This window comes from Psittacula echo (genome assembly GCF_963264785.1).
Source record: "Psittacula echo genome assembly, chromosome: 3".
NCBI classification, from domain to species: domain Eukaryota; kingdom Metazoa; phylum Chordata; class Aves; order Psittaciformes; family Psittacidae; genus Psittacula; species Psittacula echo.
In genome coordinates, this window is record NC_137736.1 from 119,277,085 (window position 1) to 119,294,410 (window position 17,326).

Below are 17,326 nucleotides of genomic sequence, written 5' to 3' on the forward strand. Positions count from 1 at the left end.
GGAAGAACTTTCTGGGATTGCTAAGGATCTTGCACCTAATTATAATATTCTGTGCTTATTAGGTATGAAGGGATGAGCTCAGCACATCAGTCTGTTATTTTCAGTGGCTGTTCTGGCCAAATAGTTAAAATTCTTCTGTGCTGTTTAAGTTTCTTCTGTTTCGAAGTGGAATTACGGAAAGCTGTTTCATAGTCTCTCTTGTTGTATAAGGCTGTTTCCTTTGTCAAAGGGCATGATCCAATGCCCACTGGAATTCACAGAGCTGATAATGCAATGACTAATGGCTGTTTGATCTTTTAAATTCTTTGTGTGTGTGTGTGTTTTGGTGAATAGAAAATTTAAACATCAGTAGAAATCTCAAACAAGAACAGTGTGCTCATATTTCATGATTTTCAGCTGAGGACCATTTGTATGCATCAGGTTTTGTGTGACCAAAGTGAATTACTTCTAAGGAACAGGTGCATGGGACCTCCTGCAAAAAGCCTCTCCATGGCATTGGGAGAATAGTTTGAACCCAATGCTTAGAGTTTGCAATGCCAATAGCCAGCAGAACTGAGCAAAGGCTTAGCATTCTGAAGGTACACATTTTCCTCACTTTGGTCCCGTTGAGATGAGCTGAGAGGTCTCTCTCATGTAGCTGTTTTTCTAAGGCAGTTCCGTCTTTTGCTGTCTAGAGATCTTCACTGTGAGATAAGTGGCAGGACTGATTCTGAACCAGTAATCCAGTTGCTGCTTGCTAAGGTTTTGTCTTCTCTGATGATGAAACCTAGGCTGGAATATACTGATTTGATCCATATCCTATGGATCATTGCATTATCTCTGATGGCATTGAATTAATTTTGGTATATGCTGTAAATGAATGCCTGGAAAGCATTTAATTAGCAGGCACTTAGCTGGAAGCTATACAAACATAACGTGTAAGTAAATTTTTTCACTGCAAATCAATTCATTTTAGGGGCCTAAATTTTTGTGATTGCTCTGATCCTGAAAATCCTTCAAAGAGACCTTAAACTTTAGATGTCTTTACAGATGTTTGAGCAATAGCATTCTTCATGTGCTGAGCATATTCCCAAGTGTTTTCCTGCTTTGGACCATAATTCCTCTTTCTATCACAGCACTTTTCTGTGATTCAGTAATCTGACATTTTATTTTTATTATTTAAGTCTTCCTGAAGATTTAGACACTATGAACAAACAGGCTGTAAAATCACAAAGTTTTATGTAGCAAAGAAGAAACCTTAAAGAAAGTGTTGCTCTTTCTCTGATAAAAAACAGGCTAAATCAAAGATTTCCCTTTGCTGAGTTTGTTTTATCTGCAAGAAGCCACACAGCCAAGAGAATTCGGATTGCAGAGGACAAGAAGGTCCTTCTCTTTGGGGTCACTAGTGGGCGCTGCTATAATAATGTAAGTCACAGCGGGAAACGGTTTCATTCCTCAGGTTTAAACACTGTTACACCTGCAGTAGTAGAAGCCCTTAAGAAAAGTCAGACGTGCCCCACGCATGAACTCTCAGCCACATACAAAGTGGAAAATCAGCACTTTGTGATCTGCTATTAACATTCTGATTTCCTTAATTTAGATTTAATTAATGCTGTTAGATATTAGGACTTGTTTCGTTTCTTTTGGTCTGGAGAGACTGTAAGTAGATGGACTTGCCTTTGAGGTTAAAGTAAGTAATTTAAATGTTTGTGTGATGGAATATTCATGGAATATTGCAGATGCTCATTTTCTACTCGGTTAAACCTCAACATGAAGTAGCTGGAACTCTGCCCTAAAGGGACAGCTGAGAATCTCTACTGACAGACAGTGGCATAAAGTTTTTGCTGCCAGGGAGAGCAGAGGTTATAGGAACATGTCGAGTGCTTCATCAGAGCTGTGTCTTCAGCCATCTGGGTAGCCCTTACATTTTTGTCTAGGGCAAGATGGAGCAAAGAACAGATAGGCAGAAATATCTTTCTGTCATTACTTTTGCAGTTGCTCCAAGTGCAAAGGTAGCGCGCCAGTAGACAGAGACAAAAGTGTCTGTCATCTGTTGTTAAAGCATATGACTTCAGGATTAATTTATAGTTAGATCTATAGCTGAAATAAGCTGGGAACCTTGATACACCAGTAATTAAGTGCCTATTTCCATTTTGCCTATGTTGCAGTAAGTTGGGAATAATTCCTTGACGCTGAAAAAATTGAACAGTGTGCAAAGTAAATTTGACCCAAAGTGCTGTTCATGTTCATCTGCTTGTCCATCAATGAAAACAAGTAAATGCAGATAAATTATTAATTGTGAAACAATCCCCATTACTTTATACATGCGTTCAAGATTTCACTGTATTTGATGCTGCTACATTTCTCAGTCTGAAGGATGCAGTGTGTCAAACTCCCTTTAGGGTTCTCCTTAACAATTTAAACAGGAGTTATATTTAAGCTTATGAAATTTTCTTTAACTTTATTTTAGTACTCATTCTGCTTGCAATAATAAGCTTCATATAGTAGGAAAAAACAGTAATAAATGTAAAGTGACTTGTATGTGATTCTTCTGGTGAACAGCAATAGTAAAATTGTGTATTTGAAGAGTTCCCTTGGCGCTCTTCTCTTCAGGAGGATGCTCTCCAGGAAATGTAATTAGTGTGCTTAGTCCATCAGCTCTCTGCTCAGTCATTTTGGCCTAAAATGGGATATGTTACTTCATTATTCTCATGGCATCTTTGCGTGGCATAACCATCAGTATCCAGTGGAAGGATGACAGGCAATAAGCACAAACTGAAATACAGGAAATTCTGTTTAAATGTTAAAAAAGAACCCTTTTACTGTGACTGTGGTCAAACAAGTTGTTAAGAAAGGTTGAGTCTCCATCTTTAAATATATCAAAAACCTGGCTGGACATGAAGCTGAGAACTGCTTTAGTTGAAATTGTTTCAAGCAAGGTGTATGGACAGGATGCCTTCCTGAGGTGCCTTCCCACCTCAATAATTCTGTGATTTTTAGGTTTCTGAGAGCAAAACGAAGCCCATAGAACCAGATATCTGTTATACAAATCCACTGAAAGCCAGCAGGCTTACTTAAGCATGCCAATATAAATTCCAGGTTGTTTCACTGCATCATGAAATCCCATAGAAAGCATAGAATTCAGATGCTTTGGATATGAGTCCTAAGCCTAACAGTACAAAACATAAGCATTTTTCTTGATGTAATTTGTAGCAGTTTTGTAAGTCTCAAGTAAATTGACTTTCATTTTAATACAGTGGGTTATGCGGAGAAAGTTCACTAATTGTGGAGCAACTGCAGGGTGCATCTGGCGTCTTCCCTTGGATGCCGTGGAGTGCAAGAATTTGAATGCTTTCAGAAACTGCTTTTGGTTCATAGAAACCACCTAGCCATGAGATCTGTAATTATTATGGAACCAGAAATATAAAGGAGACCTTCAGCTTTACTTCATTCTTTACTCTGTGATTTTATACTGATAGATTCAACTGTAGACTGAGAAGAGCAAACAGCTGTTCTCAGGAGTGAAGAAAAAAAGTGGTCTTGCTGCCCTCTTTTTCTTTCTTATCCTGTATGGAAATTGCTTAATTCCTAAACATAAGACCAAGAACAATATAAATAAGCTTAACCAGAAACCTGATCGATGTGTGTTGTAGAATTCAAATGGTGGATGGGGACTTGATTTTTTTTGTCTGTGTGTGTCACAAGCTCACCCAATCCTCTGAATTCCCTCTATTTGTACATATGCAGCTGCATAGGCAGCTAGGTTATAAGAAGACATCTAATTGTATATCCAGTTACAGTCTGAGGCAGAGGTGGCATTTGTCTAGATATACTTGTGCTCTGTATATGTAGCCTTAATTTGAGAAGCTCAAAAGACTAAGCATCCATGGTTTTAAATAACACAGTACTATTTCTGTTCAAATGGTAGCAAGTTAGTAAGTAATTAACAATTTTTTTTTGAAGTGATGATATATTAAATTAATTGGAGGTATAGGAATTTAATAGCTGTGATATAGTACAAAGATATCCCCTGTCCATCATCCTTCACATAGCTTACAAATTATACGGTACCATCTTCAGAGTCATGGAACAAACAATCGGAAGACATAAACAGTAATGATATTCCGTAATTAGAGACTAATTAACCTGAATTGAACTGCTGTTATTCCTTAGTGGCAAAGGCTTGCAGTATTGATAAGCCAACTCTTCGCAGACTATAAAAAAATGTCTTGAAACTCTCTACAGTTATCTGAACCTTATTTCATTGTTAACATTTTTTATTAGTAAAAATGAATGTTACATGAACTTATTAATATTGAAATTAATATTACAAAGCCATTTCTATTACATTCCCTTTTTAAGGCTTTTGGTTTCATTTGGGAATGCTCACAGAAATATGGCATTATTTACTCTGTGTAAATACTTTATAACTTATAGATGTCTAGGTGAAATAATGATTAAACAAGGCTTACATCAAGCAGAAAAGTGGTTTTCGGTTTGCTTGTCTCATCTTTAGAATCAGGAAGATTTTCTCTGTGGCACCATATGGAATGACCTAGCTATGAGGTGTAAATTCAAGATTAAAATATTGCTAGATTTTCAGACTGTAAGAAATAGAGGTAGATTTCCTGTGGCAAGGGTTTCTTTCGCTTTACAAACCTAAGTATTCTTAGAGTCATTGTTAATGGATTAGAATCCATTAGAATTAGAGCTATGTGAATAAAACAGAGATCAGGATCTGTTTCAGAATTTTGCAATTGTTTTGTCAATAATGGAACTGGGCATGTGATTCACTAAGTAGCTCAGCATCTTCCTAGGTCTACGAGTGCGCTTAACTTTCTGTACTATCAATGGATGCACTGGCAGGTGCAGAACAATAGATGATACTTTAATGTGCTCAGGAATCAAGACCTGGACAAACTACTGTTTAAGCCCTACATTTAAAACCAGAAGCCTCCTGCTGCAAATCCACTGCTAGGTACAGAACATTTTCAAGTACACTTTCAAGTTCCACCAACCACAGCCAAAGAGAGGAAATCTTTGCTGATTCTTTTATTTTTTTCTTTTTTCTTTTTTTTTCCTAATCTTACATCAACACCAAAGCTGAGTGCAGATTGCATTGCAGACTATCAGCAAACATAGCAGATCAAATATTTTAGGTACTAACGCATTTGTATAGTCTCGTGTTGCTTTCTTTCTACCAGTGAGGTCTGTAGAGTTGTCTACAGTACCAGGATTTGTCAAAATGGTTACTGATGATTTTTGATTTAAGGATATAAAAAGCTGAAAAGAAAATCACTGCTCTACTGTTTTAGAATTGTTGTTACTCTGCTAAAATATTCATTGTTTGAAACAAATACAGATATTAATACCAAAATCAACTTCCTTAATCTTAACTTATTTTAAAAGTTAATCTGTTTCATGTTATGTTTTACAAAGAAAAAACGGATTTACGGATTTACAGATTTGAAGAATCAGATTCTGCATACCTTAGAATATTTCAAGAACAACTCTGTTAACAGCAGCTTCCTAGTGCTATAACTGATGACATAGTGCTGCCTCTGGTACACTAGTGTGACACATGCATTTGTGATATAGAAAGTGTCTGAAAGTAAAAGGATTTGTTTTCAAAGACACACATTAGGAATGGCAGCATCTTTCTTCTATGGAATTAAATACTTGTCTGTCTTTTGTGCTTTGGAAAGTATTTCCCAAAAGAATTTTTAGATAAGAGTGTCAGAAAGAAAGACACTGATTTATACCAGCAGAAGTACAAGCCTAAGGTTGTGAAACACTGAAGTACCGTAATGTTTTCCAGTTTGATAATGATGGAAGTAAATGTATATAGGAGACAATGTATTAAGGGATAATGGGTTTAAACTTAAACAGGGGAAGTTCAGGTTAGATACAAGGAAGAAGTTCTCTACTATGAGGGTGGTGAGGCACTGGTTCAGGTTGCCTAAAAAAGTGGTAAATGCCCCACCCCTGGCAGTGTTCAAGGCCAGGTTGGACAGAGCCTTGGGCAGGGGGGCTGAAAGTAAATGATCTTAAGGTTCTTTCCAACCCTAACCATTCTATGATTGACAAAAGCAATAGTTTCAACTTTAGAACAGATTATAAAGCTGACATTATGACTAATTTTAAAGTTCTTTCTCTATTTATTTTTGAAGGTTATGAGGATTATGATCACGTGTACAGCTCTGCATAGCTGTCCACCTGGAGATGATGACGACTCATTAGAGAATACACGCAAACTCCTGGTTAACCATCAGCATAGTGCTCCTTTCATCCAAAAAATTTGATAACTGCTTTTCACCAGCTCTCTGATTTTGTTCCATCATGTTGTCTCTACCAGCCTAAACCATTTCCTAAAATGGTCCTTTTGCTGTTCCTTGCAATCCTGTTGTTGAAGGAAGATGTCTGTGGGAACTTCAGGCTTTTGGTTTCAGCACAGGCAAATGAAAGAAGGGTGGTTGCACACATGCCTGGTGATATTATCATTGGAGCTCTATTCTCTGTCCATCATCAACCAACCGTTGACAAGGTTCATGAGAGGAAATGTGGAGCAGTGAGAGAGCAGTATGGCATTCAGAGAGTGGAGGCAATGCTACATACCCTTGACAGAATTAATTTGGACCCCACACTGCTGCCAAATATAACACTAGGATGTGAAATAAGGGACTCCTGCTGGCATTCTGCTGTGGCTCTGGAGCAGAGCATTGAGTTTATAAGGGACTCTCTTATTTCATCAGAAGAAGAGGAAGGGATGGTTCGATGTGTGGATGGATCATCATCATCTTTCCGCTCCAAGAAACCCATTGTTGGTGTCATTGGACCTGGCTCTAGCTCAGTTGCTATCCAAGTCCAGAATTTGTTGCAGCTTTTCAATATACCTCAGATTGCTTATTCTGCCACAAGCATGGACCTAAGCGACAAAACTCTGTTCAAGTATTTTATGAGAGTTGTTCCATCTGATGCACAGCAAGCAAAGGCTATGGTGGACATTGTCAAGCGCTATAACTGGACCTATGTTTCTGCTGTACATACTGAAGGTAAAAGATTTTTTTTTTTTTCCATCTAAGAATGACTTTGAACTGCTTCAATCTGGTCCAATAGGTAATGATGTTTGATGTTGGTTTTTTCTCAGTCAGTTGTCAGCAGGATAGACTTTTACTTTATTTAATAATAACTTCACATTCTTTACAGTGCTGAAGTAGCATCATGTTGATAATGGCTGATAACAAAGTTTGAAATATGGTATTGTGTGTGCCCTAGGTTTACTTATTGCTAAAAGTGCTTACTCTGGAATCTCCTAAGTGATCTTAATTTAATTTAGTTGACATGGATTTATTTTTATTTATCTACCAATCACTGTATTTATGTAAAATAATCATTTTTACAATATTAGTATCAGTGCATAACGAGAAAATGTCTGGTTTTCCTAGTGCATAAGAGAGCTCAATCAAAATTTGAAACTGTAGCTGAGTCAGAGTGTGTTCTTGCTTAATATCTGAGCCACAGAGGCATGAATACAGGAAAACATGAAATTCCGGCTAATATTTGAATTTTAATAGTACTTCATGGAGTATTGCGCACAATTCTTGCTGTGCATCTGGCCATTGGTTTCAGGAGTGAGCAAGGAAAGTCTCCTCGAATATTATTCACATATTTATGCTTCGTCAGGTGTCCAGAAAATCAGAACTGTGTGCTAAATTGCTTTCCTCTTTTTATTATGAATTAGAGCTTAGGCTTTTTACCCATTGTTCAAAAGAGTGCATGATTAAAGGGCACAGCCATGGAAAAGCTTACCTGATATCATTATTCCTTGTACTGACAGAGTTGAGTGGGTTCATCTTGCTATAAGGACTAGAATTTCATACTGCCTTAACAGCAGGTTTCCCCAGCCCCTGCTTAACGACAACAGTATATAATGAGTTTTCTGGAATTAGGTTCTGTGATGAATTTTAGGATATCACCAAGTCATCTCTGTTCAAAGAGGTGAACACCGAATGGAAAGCTCAGAATATTATCTGGGAATGAAAAGTGTTATTAAGAGGTTCAGTAGTGGTGGCAACGTTGCTGAACAGCAGCAGATGCTGCTGGATTTATTACAACCAATAGAAAGCAGATTGTCCTTCCCACACACTGAGTGTGCTTCTCTGGCAGACTTCATGCTATTCAAAGACCTTTTTGAGGGGCTGCTGAGCCAGTGCTAGTATGTAGAGATCTTCTTCCTACAGATATGTAGAGATCTCATTCTGCAGTATCAAAAAAACCCGTAAGTTAGAACCTGCATGCAGATTATTGAAATCATGTTTCCACCATAATGAAAGCTGGTAAATAACTGCAGCCTCTTTTGTATGGGAATGCACGAATATATTATCAGTTTAATATAACAGTGTATAAATCACTCTGCGTCACATCATGTAGTGAAGGTTTTCTGTGCCAGCTGATGCCTTTGGCATGGCTTGGTGTGCAGCCTTCACTTCCCAAATATGTATGAATAACATCATGGTCAAAAATAACACAACTGATGTATCACATTAGCATAAAATTTTCTATCCTGATTACTTTTGATGAACGACTTTTACACCTTTGCTTATTGAGACGGAATGCTTATTTATTCAGCATGGGAATTTAAAGCTTATATCAAGGTCTGATTCTTCACGGAGTGAGAATACTTTTACCACTTCCTGTGGTCACTGTTTGGAGCAGATGGTAACATATGGCATATTAATCTTATGGCAGAGGAACTTTGCACTGTTCATTGAAAAGAAGGGAATAGGGACACAAGGGTTGAAGTTAGAGATAGCTTCTAGGGGCAAGACAAGAGTAGTAAATGACAGAGGAGCTGAGTATGAAGAAGGAGAAATGAATGATATATCTAGTATATTTGCCCACTTCTGTTAGTATTAAAGTGGACAAGATAGGTGGTACACTGTCAATTTCTGAGGCTTCATATTGGGCTTGTATCATTCATAGCATATTTACAGCAATATAATTCTGGAGTTCAGTGAACAAACATTAAACTTGGGTGCTGGGAACCTTATGATTCTATCATCCATTTATATAGTGTGGTCATGGTGAATATACTCTCCAGTTAAATAACAACACACAAATGTTTTCTATCAATAGAACAGATGGTATGTGCAATCTGATAAAAAGTACAAACTAGTCCAGGTATTTCTTTAAAATGTGATATGTTTGAAGTTCTGGGTACTTACCAATGATAATGGCAGATGTTATCCATTCCAGTAACAGGTTTTTTTCTAAACCACCATGAAAAATCCCTATAGTAAAATGTTAAAGAAAAGAAATTCAGTAAACAAGCAAAAAAGGAATTATTTATTTATTTATATTATTTCTATTTTTGTAATTGTTTTGTTTTTAATATAGTATCTTTTTACTTGTAAACAATTCTGAATATGTCCCTGTACTCAATGTCCTACGTTCGCAGGTACTACTTCAAAACAGGAGAAAAAAAAAATCATCGAATCTTGCTTCTTGCAATTTTTGTCAACTAGGTTCTTGTCAACCCATTGAAAGCCATCCTTCTTTCAGCACTTCCAATAATTCTGGCCACCTGCATTCATTATATTTAGCTAATATTCATGAATTAACCAGAGTTTTGGGAAATATGATCTTTAGTTTCTGGGGAAAATTTCCAAGGAGAGGGAGGGTCCTCTCTTTCAAAGCTGGACGATGAGACATGAAGAGGAAGAAAAAGCTTGGTCACTTGATGGCTTTAGTAGTTTCATCAGCAGATAAAGTTATAGGTCTCTTTTTGGTCTAGCATAGGAAAAGCCTGGCGTTAAGTCCGTAGTTTCATAACAAAAAGCTTCTTGTTCGAATCTTTCCTTTTGCACATACTACTTATCCTTCTTATCTGTGTCTGCAGTGGATTAATATTTTTGGAGGTTGACCTAGACTTGTGTAGTTAAATCTTTATTCAAGACTTCCATATTTAATATGCACAAACATTTTGAGAAGTTCTCATAAGCTTTGTTCCTTTGACATTTACCATCACAGTTTAATCTAGGTGATGTCTCAAGGTGTACTAGTAAGCAGTAAGAGTAATTTCTTTTTCCTAAAAATGGGAAGGCAGCAAACACTACTGTCAGTGGAGCCCTTGTGGTTTGAAGGAGGAAGTTTCTGCAATTCAATTAACAGGAAATATGAGTAACAAATGAAGGATATTTCTTATAAAGCAACAGTCATTTCCACTTACAGCAAAGTGTTTTACATATGCCAATCAGAAATACTTGCAAGTCTTGGATAGTCTTAGGTTGTAACTCCTCTTGTTCAGGTTTGTCAGGAATGATATGTGCCACTGATATTATTACCTTCCCTCATTCTTCAACTTTTCCTTCCTTGCATTTAATGATCTGAGGGGTTCTACTCTCAAGCAATCTGGCTTTAAAATAAACACTTTACCACCATAAAGGCACTTCTTAAAAACATCCTCATAAATTCTGAAGTCAAGCTCACACTGTGTTCTCATGAGTAGAGATTTTAACAGTGTGTGGTGGGGAGGAAGGAATGAACAGACAAAAAGGGAAACTGATCAGAAACTCCTTGCACTGAGGACTTAACACTTGAAGCAAGTGCCTTCAACTTTCTGGATTGCTACAACAGGCATGCAGGGTGTGCTGGAGACCATTTTATTTGAGGTTTGCATACTGATCTAACTCTTTCAGCTGACCTTACAGATGCTTGGTTTTGGGTTGGTTTTTTTTTCCATCAATGTGATAGGAGCAGATCTTAAACAAACTTTCCTTAAACTAAACCAACTTTCATTTCTAAAACCGACTTTGCAGACAGACAGCAAGTCAATAACGTAGCCTAGAACTCAGTCTGTGCCTCTCTCTGAGGCAAAGTAGCTCAGCAGAGAGAAACCCCCTAGTTTTGTTCCCTGATTTTTCAGAGCATGTTTAGGAATCCTATTTAGCTCATGTAGCTGTTATCCACCCCCAGGGAAACTAATGTACACAGAAGGCTGTAGAGAAGAAAATAAGTGCCTTTACTTGGATTTTGGGTGGCGATGGTTGTCAAGCAAATGGGCCAAGCAGCTGAAGCATTGTCACAGGCTTTTCGTGCTTAACCACTCAACAGAACAACTAATCAGAAATGGTCGGGGAAACCAGGGGGAAGCTTGCTGTCTGCCACAAGAGGCAAAAAAATATTTGCCTTATTTCTCATTGCTAAAGCATTACCTGGTGTTTGTGAAAGATCAGAGGAAAATATATGCAATTTTCTCGTCTCCCATCATTGTGATTTGAAGGCCTCTTAAAGCCCTTTTGAAGTCAATACACTCCCATTAACTAGACTGACATTTGGATCAGGCCTTCCTAGTCGGAAACAAGGTCAATCACCTAGAGTCTGTGTTTAAAATCTGCCTGGAGCCCAATGTATTAGTAATTTGAAAGGCAATTTTTATTGCTTTTGGAAAACATTTATTTTGCCACTCTGAATTAAGAAGTGATGTATGCTGGAAAAATAGAATTGCACAGGGGTACAATTGAAGCACAATAGGTCAAATTTATTGGGAGCGGCAAGGGATAAATTTCACTCTAATATGTAAAAGGTGTGATTTACTTTTGAGCACAGCCTTAAGAAAGAAGACACTTTGTTAACATTTTCTTTAGACATCTTTGCAGGTAAACATTGAAGCAAATGTCATCCTCATCCTCATCTTCAAAGTCCTCTTTGTTTAATATCACTTTCCTCCATTCAAATTTATCATAAGTGCATGTAAAGAGGTGGTTCACATTCATTTTCTTAGGAGGTACTCAAACAAGCATAACAAAAACAGAACCTAATTTTTCCTGTAGAGGAGAGTTATTTCACATATGTGATTTGTTCAAATATGCATGGTTGCAAAACTATTTTTGCTACATCTTTTGCTATGAAGTAAAGAGCAAAATGAAAATTAGTCATAGTCTGTGAGAATAGGATGAAGAAATAAATGAAAGACCTGCAACCAATTGACCTTAAACCTGCTGCTTTAAACAAATTGTACTTAGATGATGTTGCAGAGATTTTTCTTTTGGACTACATATTTTAATCCTTTAGATACAAAAGCTACATTATGATCACAAATATTATTTGCTTTTCACAAAATATAATCATAAAAACATAGAATCACAGAGTCATAGAATCATAGAATGATTTGAGTTGGAAGGGACCTTAAAGCTCATCCAGTTCCAACCCCCTGCCATAGGCAAGAACACATTCCACTAGACCAAGTACCTCAAAACCCCCTCCAACCTAGTCTTGAACACTGCCAGAGAAGAGGCTAACATTTGCTCTCTTGAAGCCCAGGGTAGTGAGCTTGTTGTGCATCATCCTTGCTGCCCTAAGGATCTTGGGCTGTACCTTGTCGTGGTCACTGCATCCACAGCTGTTCTGGAGCTTCAAATTCACCACCAGCATCTCTCCTTGATGGCTCCTCTATCCTCTGTTGTTGTGAAACAATAGCAGTGGATAATAGTTAGTGGACTGAGGCTTGGTAGCATGAGGCTTGGTAGTTTCTCCATGACACCCCTGATAAGAACCCCAGGTAGGCAGCACGCTTCTCTATAGAGTGTGTCATGTCAGTAAATGGGTTCTTCTGTTCCTCTCAGAAGAGAGTTACCTGCTACTATCACCCTTCACCTTTTCTTAGTTTTGCTGGTTGTTATATGGGGAGTAGATGTGGCTGCCTTATTCAGCTCCAGCATCCATCTTAATGTGGTTGGTCTTTCATCCTCAGTATGCACAGTAGTGAAGCAGCCCTGCAAGGGCACGTCAGGCGTCGGGGAAAATATCTTCCTCCTGCAGGTCCTTGGTGTTGCAGTCTTCCATTCTTCTGTATTACTGTCCCCGCTTCCTTCTGCATGTGCTGCAGGGGGAATTTCTGTCTGTTTGACCATGGGCTGTGGGTCTCTGTGCTCCCCTGAGGCTTCCTTGACTCAGGAAATCCCCCTGTACTCCATGATTCTTCATTGAAGAACGTGCTTCATCCAGAGCTGATCACCTCAGTAAGTGATCATGATGATAATATGATTGAAAATTAGATTAATTTTATTTTAAGTGATATTTTTTCATACTTCAGATGCAGAAAAAACCCCACCTAAATAATATACAAAGAAGGTCATTATTAGTCCATGAAAATATCTTCAGTTTCAATAAAAATTTATTTGTAAAAATCTGAAAATTTAAAAATGCCCTGCCTAAAGCCTGAAGAATGTTCTATTGCAGCAAAGTTTGTATTTTGCCCTTGGGGAAAATAATGACTTAGGGGGTTTTATTTTTGAAATTACTTTTTCTTAAACTGTGTCAAAAATTTTGAGATCAGGATTTACACAATTTGATATGCTCTTGATCCCCCTAATCTTGTCCCAAAATAAAGAATATTTCCCATCTAAAAGAAAACATAGGAAAAGAAAAACTCAGTTCCAGTCCTACCCTGTTGAGGTGTTTGCTTATTTTTATTGAATGTTGACATCTATAACAAATGTGGCACTTTCTTTACCCAGTTCCAAATATTTATCCTAGCACTGCAACTGTGAAAAGTAAGGAAATGCTATCAATCAACTGGGAATACTGAGATAGAAAACTGAAGTAGCATCAAGTTAATATTTACTCTGTTCTGCAGTGACTGATGAACTACACAGCATTTTCACATCACTGGCAGACTGCTCAGGCTAGACATAACTACTGTAAAGTAAATTGACTGATAGAAAAATACAAAACTAGGGATATATACTCTGGAGTGAAATGGGGATGAAATGAAGGATTTTAGGGGAAATACCGTCAGAAGTTGAACAAGGAAGTGTAGTGTTCTAAAGCTAAAAAAAAAGAAACCACCCAGACAACCCAAGATCACTTTGAAAGGAATGATACAAGGTGGACTTAGCAAAAAGCAAAACATTTGGATCTTCAATATATTGCTTTGATTCTTTTCTTTTGGGGCTAAGTGTTTGAATGTCACTTTTTCTGTCACTTATACTCTTTAGCTACTCAATGAAAGTCACAGTGTCATGAAACTTGCCTTCACTGAGAAGAGACAGTGGGAGTCCAGCAACCTCCAGCTTCATCTTAAATTTGTCTTTTGCCTTAGGCCTAGCAATGTCACAGTTCTTGTCCCCATTCCCAGAGTGCACCTCTTCATTCAAGGAGGGATCTATCAAGTTGATGAGATTTGGTGTCCTGGTTTAGCAGTAGCAGTCAGTTTTTCTCCTTCTTAGTAGCTGTTGCAGCTCTGTGGTTTTGACTTTCGGCCTGGGAACAGAGCTGATAACACTGATGTTTGGTCTGACCAAGGACTTTGTGAGTCTCATGCTCTGCCAGGGAGGAGAGGAAGCCAGGAGGAAGCAGAGACAGGACACCTGACCCAAACTAGCCAAAGAGGTATTCCATACCACAGCATGTCATGCCCAGGATGTGGAACTGAGAGTTCCCGGAAGGGTTAGATCACTGCTGGGTGGGGGCAAGGTACCGGTCGGTGAGCGGTTGTATTCTCTTCCTTTGTTATTTCCTTTATCATTATTATTATTGGTGGTAGCAGTAGTGATTTGTGTTATACCTTAGTTATTAAACTGTTCTTATCTAAACCCGTGGGAGTTGCATTCTTTTGATTCTCCTCCCTGTCCCTCCAGGAGGGGGAGGGAAGAAAGGGTGTGGGGGAGAAGTAGACTGCGTGGTTCTCATTTACAGCCTGGGCTTAAACCACGACATTTGGAAATCTTTCAGGAAGTAAGGTTGCACTGCACAGTGCCTGCTGGGTAAGATCAGTTTTATGAAATATGGTCCTTCTAATGTATTCTATCAGACAAACATGAGTAATGACAGTAGTTCACTTTCTTGTATCCCTCGTTGATATTTTGTCTTTGAGATGAAAGACTGCATGCTATAGACCTGACTGGAAAACAGATATTCCATACAAAGTTCCTGAAGTTTTACTTCAGGTCAGAATTGAGAGCCAAAACAACAACAATTTTTCAGTGAATGAAAGCTATGATAAAATTCAGAAGTCAATCAAAATAAACTGCTTGGCTTGTGGCTATATTAAAAGAGTTGATAAATATAACTTTGTGAGTGAAATGGAAACTTCATTCAAAATGGTGCCAACTTTTAAAATTTTTACACAAATATTAATGTTGACAGTTTAGATAAAAAGTGTTTTACTCAGGGAAGAGCTGGAAGATTCTCTCCCAACCAATTTTATTCGGCATGTCTTTTATGCCACCAATCCTGTACAAAAATTAAAGATTTTTGGATACATTGACATTTCATTAAGCAGGTGTTGATGAACTAGGTCCAATTATTCATTATTTGTGATTATTTGTGGCATTTAATTAATCATAGAATAGTTTGTGTTGGAAGGGACCTTAAAGATCATTTAGTTCCAACCCTTCTGCCACGAGCAGGGATGCCTTCTACTAGACCAGGTTGCTCAAAAGAACATTTTTGCATCAGTTGTATTCCTTGTCTTTCTTATTCTTGATACCATAGATTTTTCTTTTTCCATGCATGCTATCTTGTAATGGGAAATTTAAACCATGAATTTGTGAAGTAATTTTTTCTAGATTTTAAGGGTAAAAAAGCAAAAAACCTAACATTATTTTATATTCCTTGACATAGATGCTGTTATATATATATTAATTAAATTTAAATATTTGCATAGTAAATATTATGTAAACATTTTTATATTAAAATTATTTAATATTAAATAATATTTAAATATTTATATATTAAAATATTTATATTTATATATATTAAATTCAGGGGAGATCAGGGCCCTGTTGTGATGGGAGCTAGGAAGAAGAAGAGGGAGAAAAGTGCTACCCAACGTTACTGGAAGGACTAGGATGAGAACTCAGAGTGCTAGTTTAAGACCCCATGTATGACAAGACTTTACATAAGAATTTAATTTCCCATATAAACAAGGAAAAGGAAGATGCCCTGCATTTTTCTATGTCTTTATGCATCAAAAGCATATTGTATGTAATTTAATATCACAGAAGTTTAACTGTATAGTTAAAGAGCAGAATGGATATTTACATTGGTCCATACTCGAAAGACCATTTCCTGTACTACTTACAAGAGTTAACTTGTGATTTCTCTGAAAGCTAAGAAAGCCAAAAGGCCTGTGCTGAATCTTTGAACCTTTTCAGTCTTTCCTAAGGCAGTTCTAAGTAGCTGATTCTTGAATCATGCAGAAGACAGTGATCTTGGAGATGAATAAGAAATTTGAGACTCTGCCTTAATTTAATTTGGAAGCCACTGGAGAGAGGATGACATTACATCTATCTTACTAAAATCTGATTGTAGGCTTCTGATGATGTGGAGGCATACCATGCTGTAATGCAGACTATTATACATAACTACATTGTATGTGTACACATTAAAGTAGAGATTGGGAAGGTTATTAACAGAACAATTACCATGTAGCTTGGCAACTGAATTTTGAGACAATCCCATTCATATATCACAGTCTTGTTCTCAAGCTAACATAATTTAGCTCATCCTTCTAAATATGCTGACTGGAAAAAAACAGTTAAGATTTCCTCTAATTGAGGTGTTTGATTTTCTTTTTCTCTAGAAGTGTCTGGTGACATGGCTGGCCAGCTACATGATCCAGGTGATATATGTGGAATCCTCCATATAAAATAAATTACATTGTCAAAGACAGACAATATGTGAAGAACGGCTATTACTTGAAGCATACCTATCAACCAAGCCCTGTCTAAAAGAAAGGCCATCAAAGTTGCACACTATTATTAAAGATCTTCCACTTGAAGAATTCAGACTTAGTCCAGATGTCTTCTAAAGTTCAAACTTTAAAGTCTAGATTGTTATTAAAAAATATCTGATTTTAACTAGGTATATTATTCAGCAATTCTGCATTTGTTTTGTCTTAAAACAGGACAGCTGTTTAACTTGCATGTATAGCATTTAGTGAAAACCAGGTTATTTTATCATTTGAAAGCAAAGTCTTGAAGGTGAAAGATAAGCTGAAATTGTATTTTATCTTCATCAGTTTCAGCAATCTTCATAGCCAGCTTAATTCTCAATTACATCAAAACAAGGTTCTTGGCCAAATTATCTGTTGCACTTGAAGAACCCAACACTATGTTTTATTCACCTTCTATCTGCCAGGTTGTTTCAGAGAGTCTTTGTAAGCAAGATGAGCAAGCAGTAAGGAAGCACTGTGATATCCTCTTGAGGGAGTGTCCTGGCTTGCAGAAAGTATTGTAGATGGCTGTGATCTCAATGCTGTGCTGAACAAGGAGCAGAGATGCATCATGACAGCAGGTGGAACTATATTTAGGCATGGAAAAGGAGCAAAAGCTAGCAATTTGGA

General features: G+C 37.4%; 1 protein-coding gene across 3 annotated transcripts in view; it reads left to right on the forward strand.

Moving 5' to 3' along the window:
* Nucleotides 1-6,343: 6,343 nt before the first annotated feature.
* GRM5 (glutamate metabotropic receptor 5) overlaps nucleotides 6,344-17,326 on the forward strand; it is a gene marked incomplete at both ends in the record, with an annotated part of 251,483 nt that continues 240,500 nt past the window's right edge. For 2 of the 3 annotated variants that reach the window (XM_080614211.1, XM_080614212.1), the window contains one exon: nucleotides 6,353-7,031. In XM_080614211.1, coding sequence (XP_080470337.1) covers nucleotides 6,353-7,031 — 679 coding nt within the window. Of the gene's footprint in view, nucleotides 7,032-17,326 lie in introns of all 3 variants that reach the window. The other variant, XM_080614213.1, reaches the window with a different exon arrangement.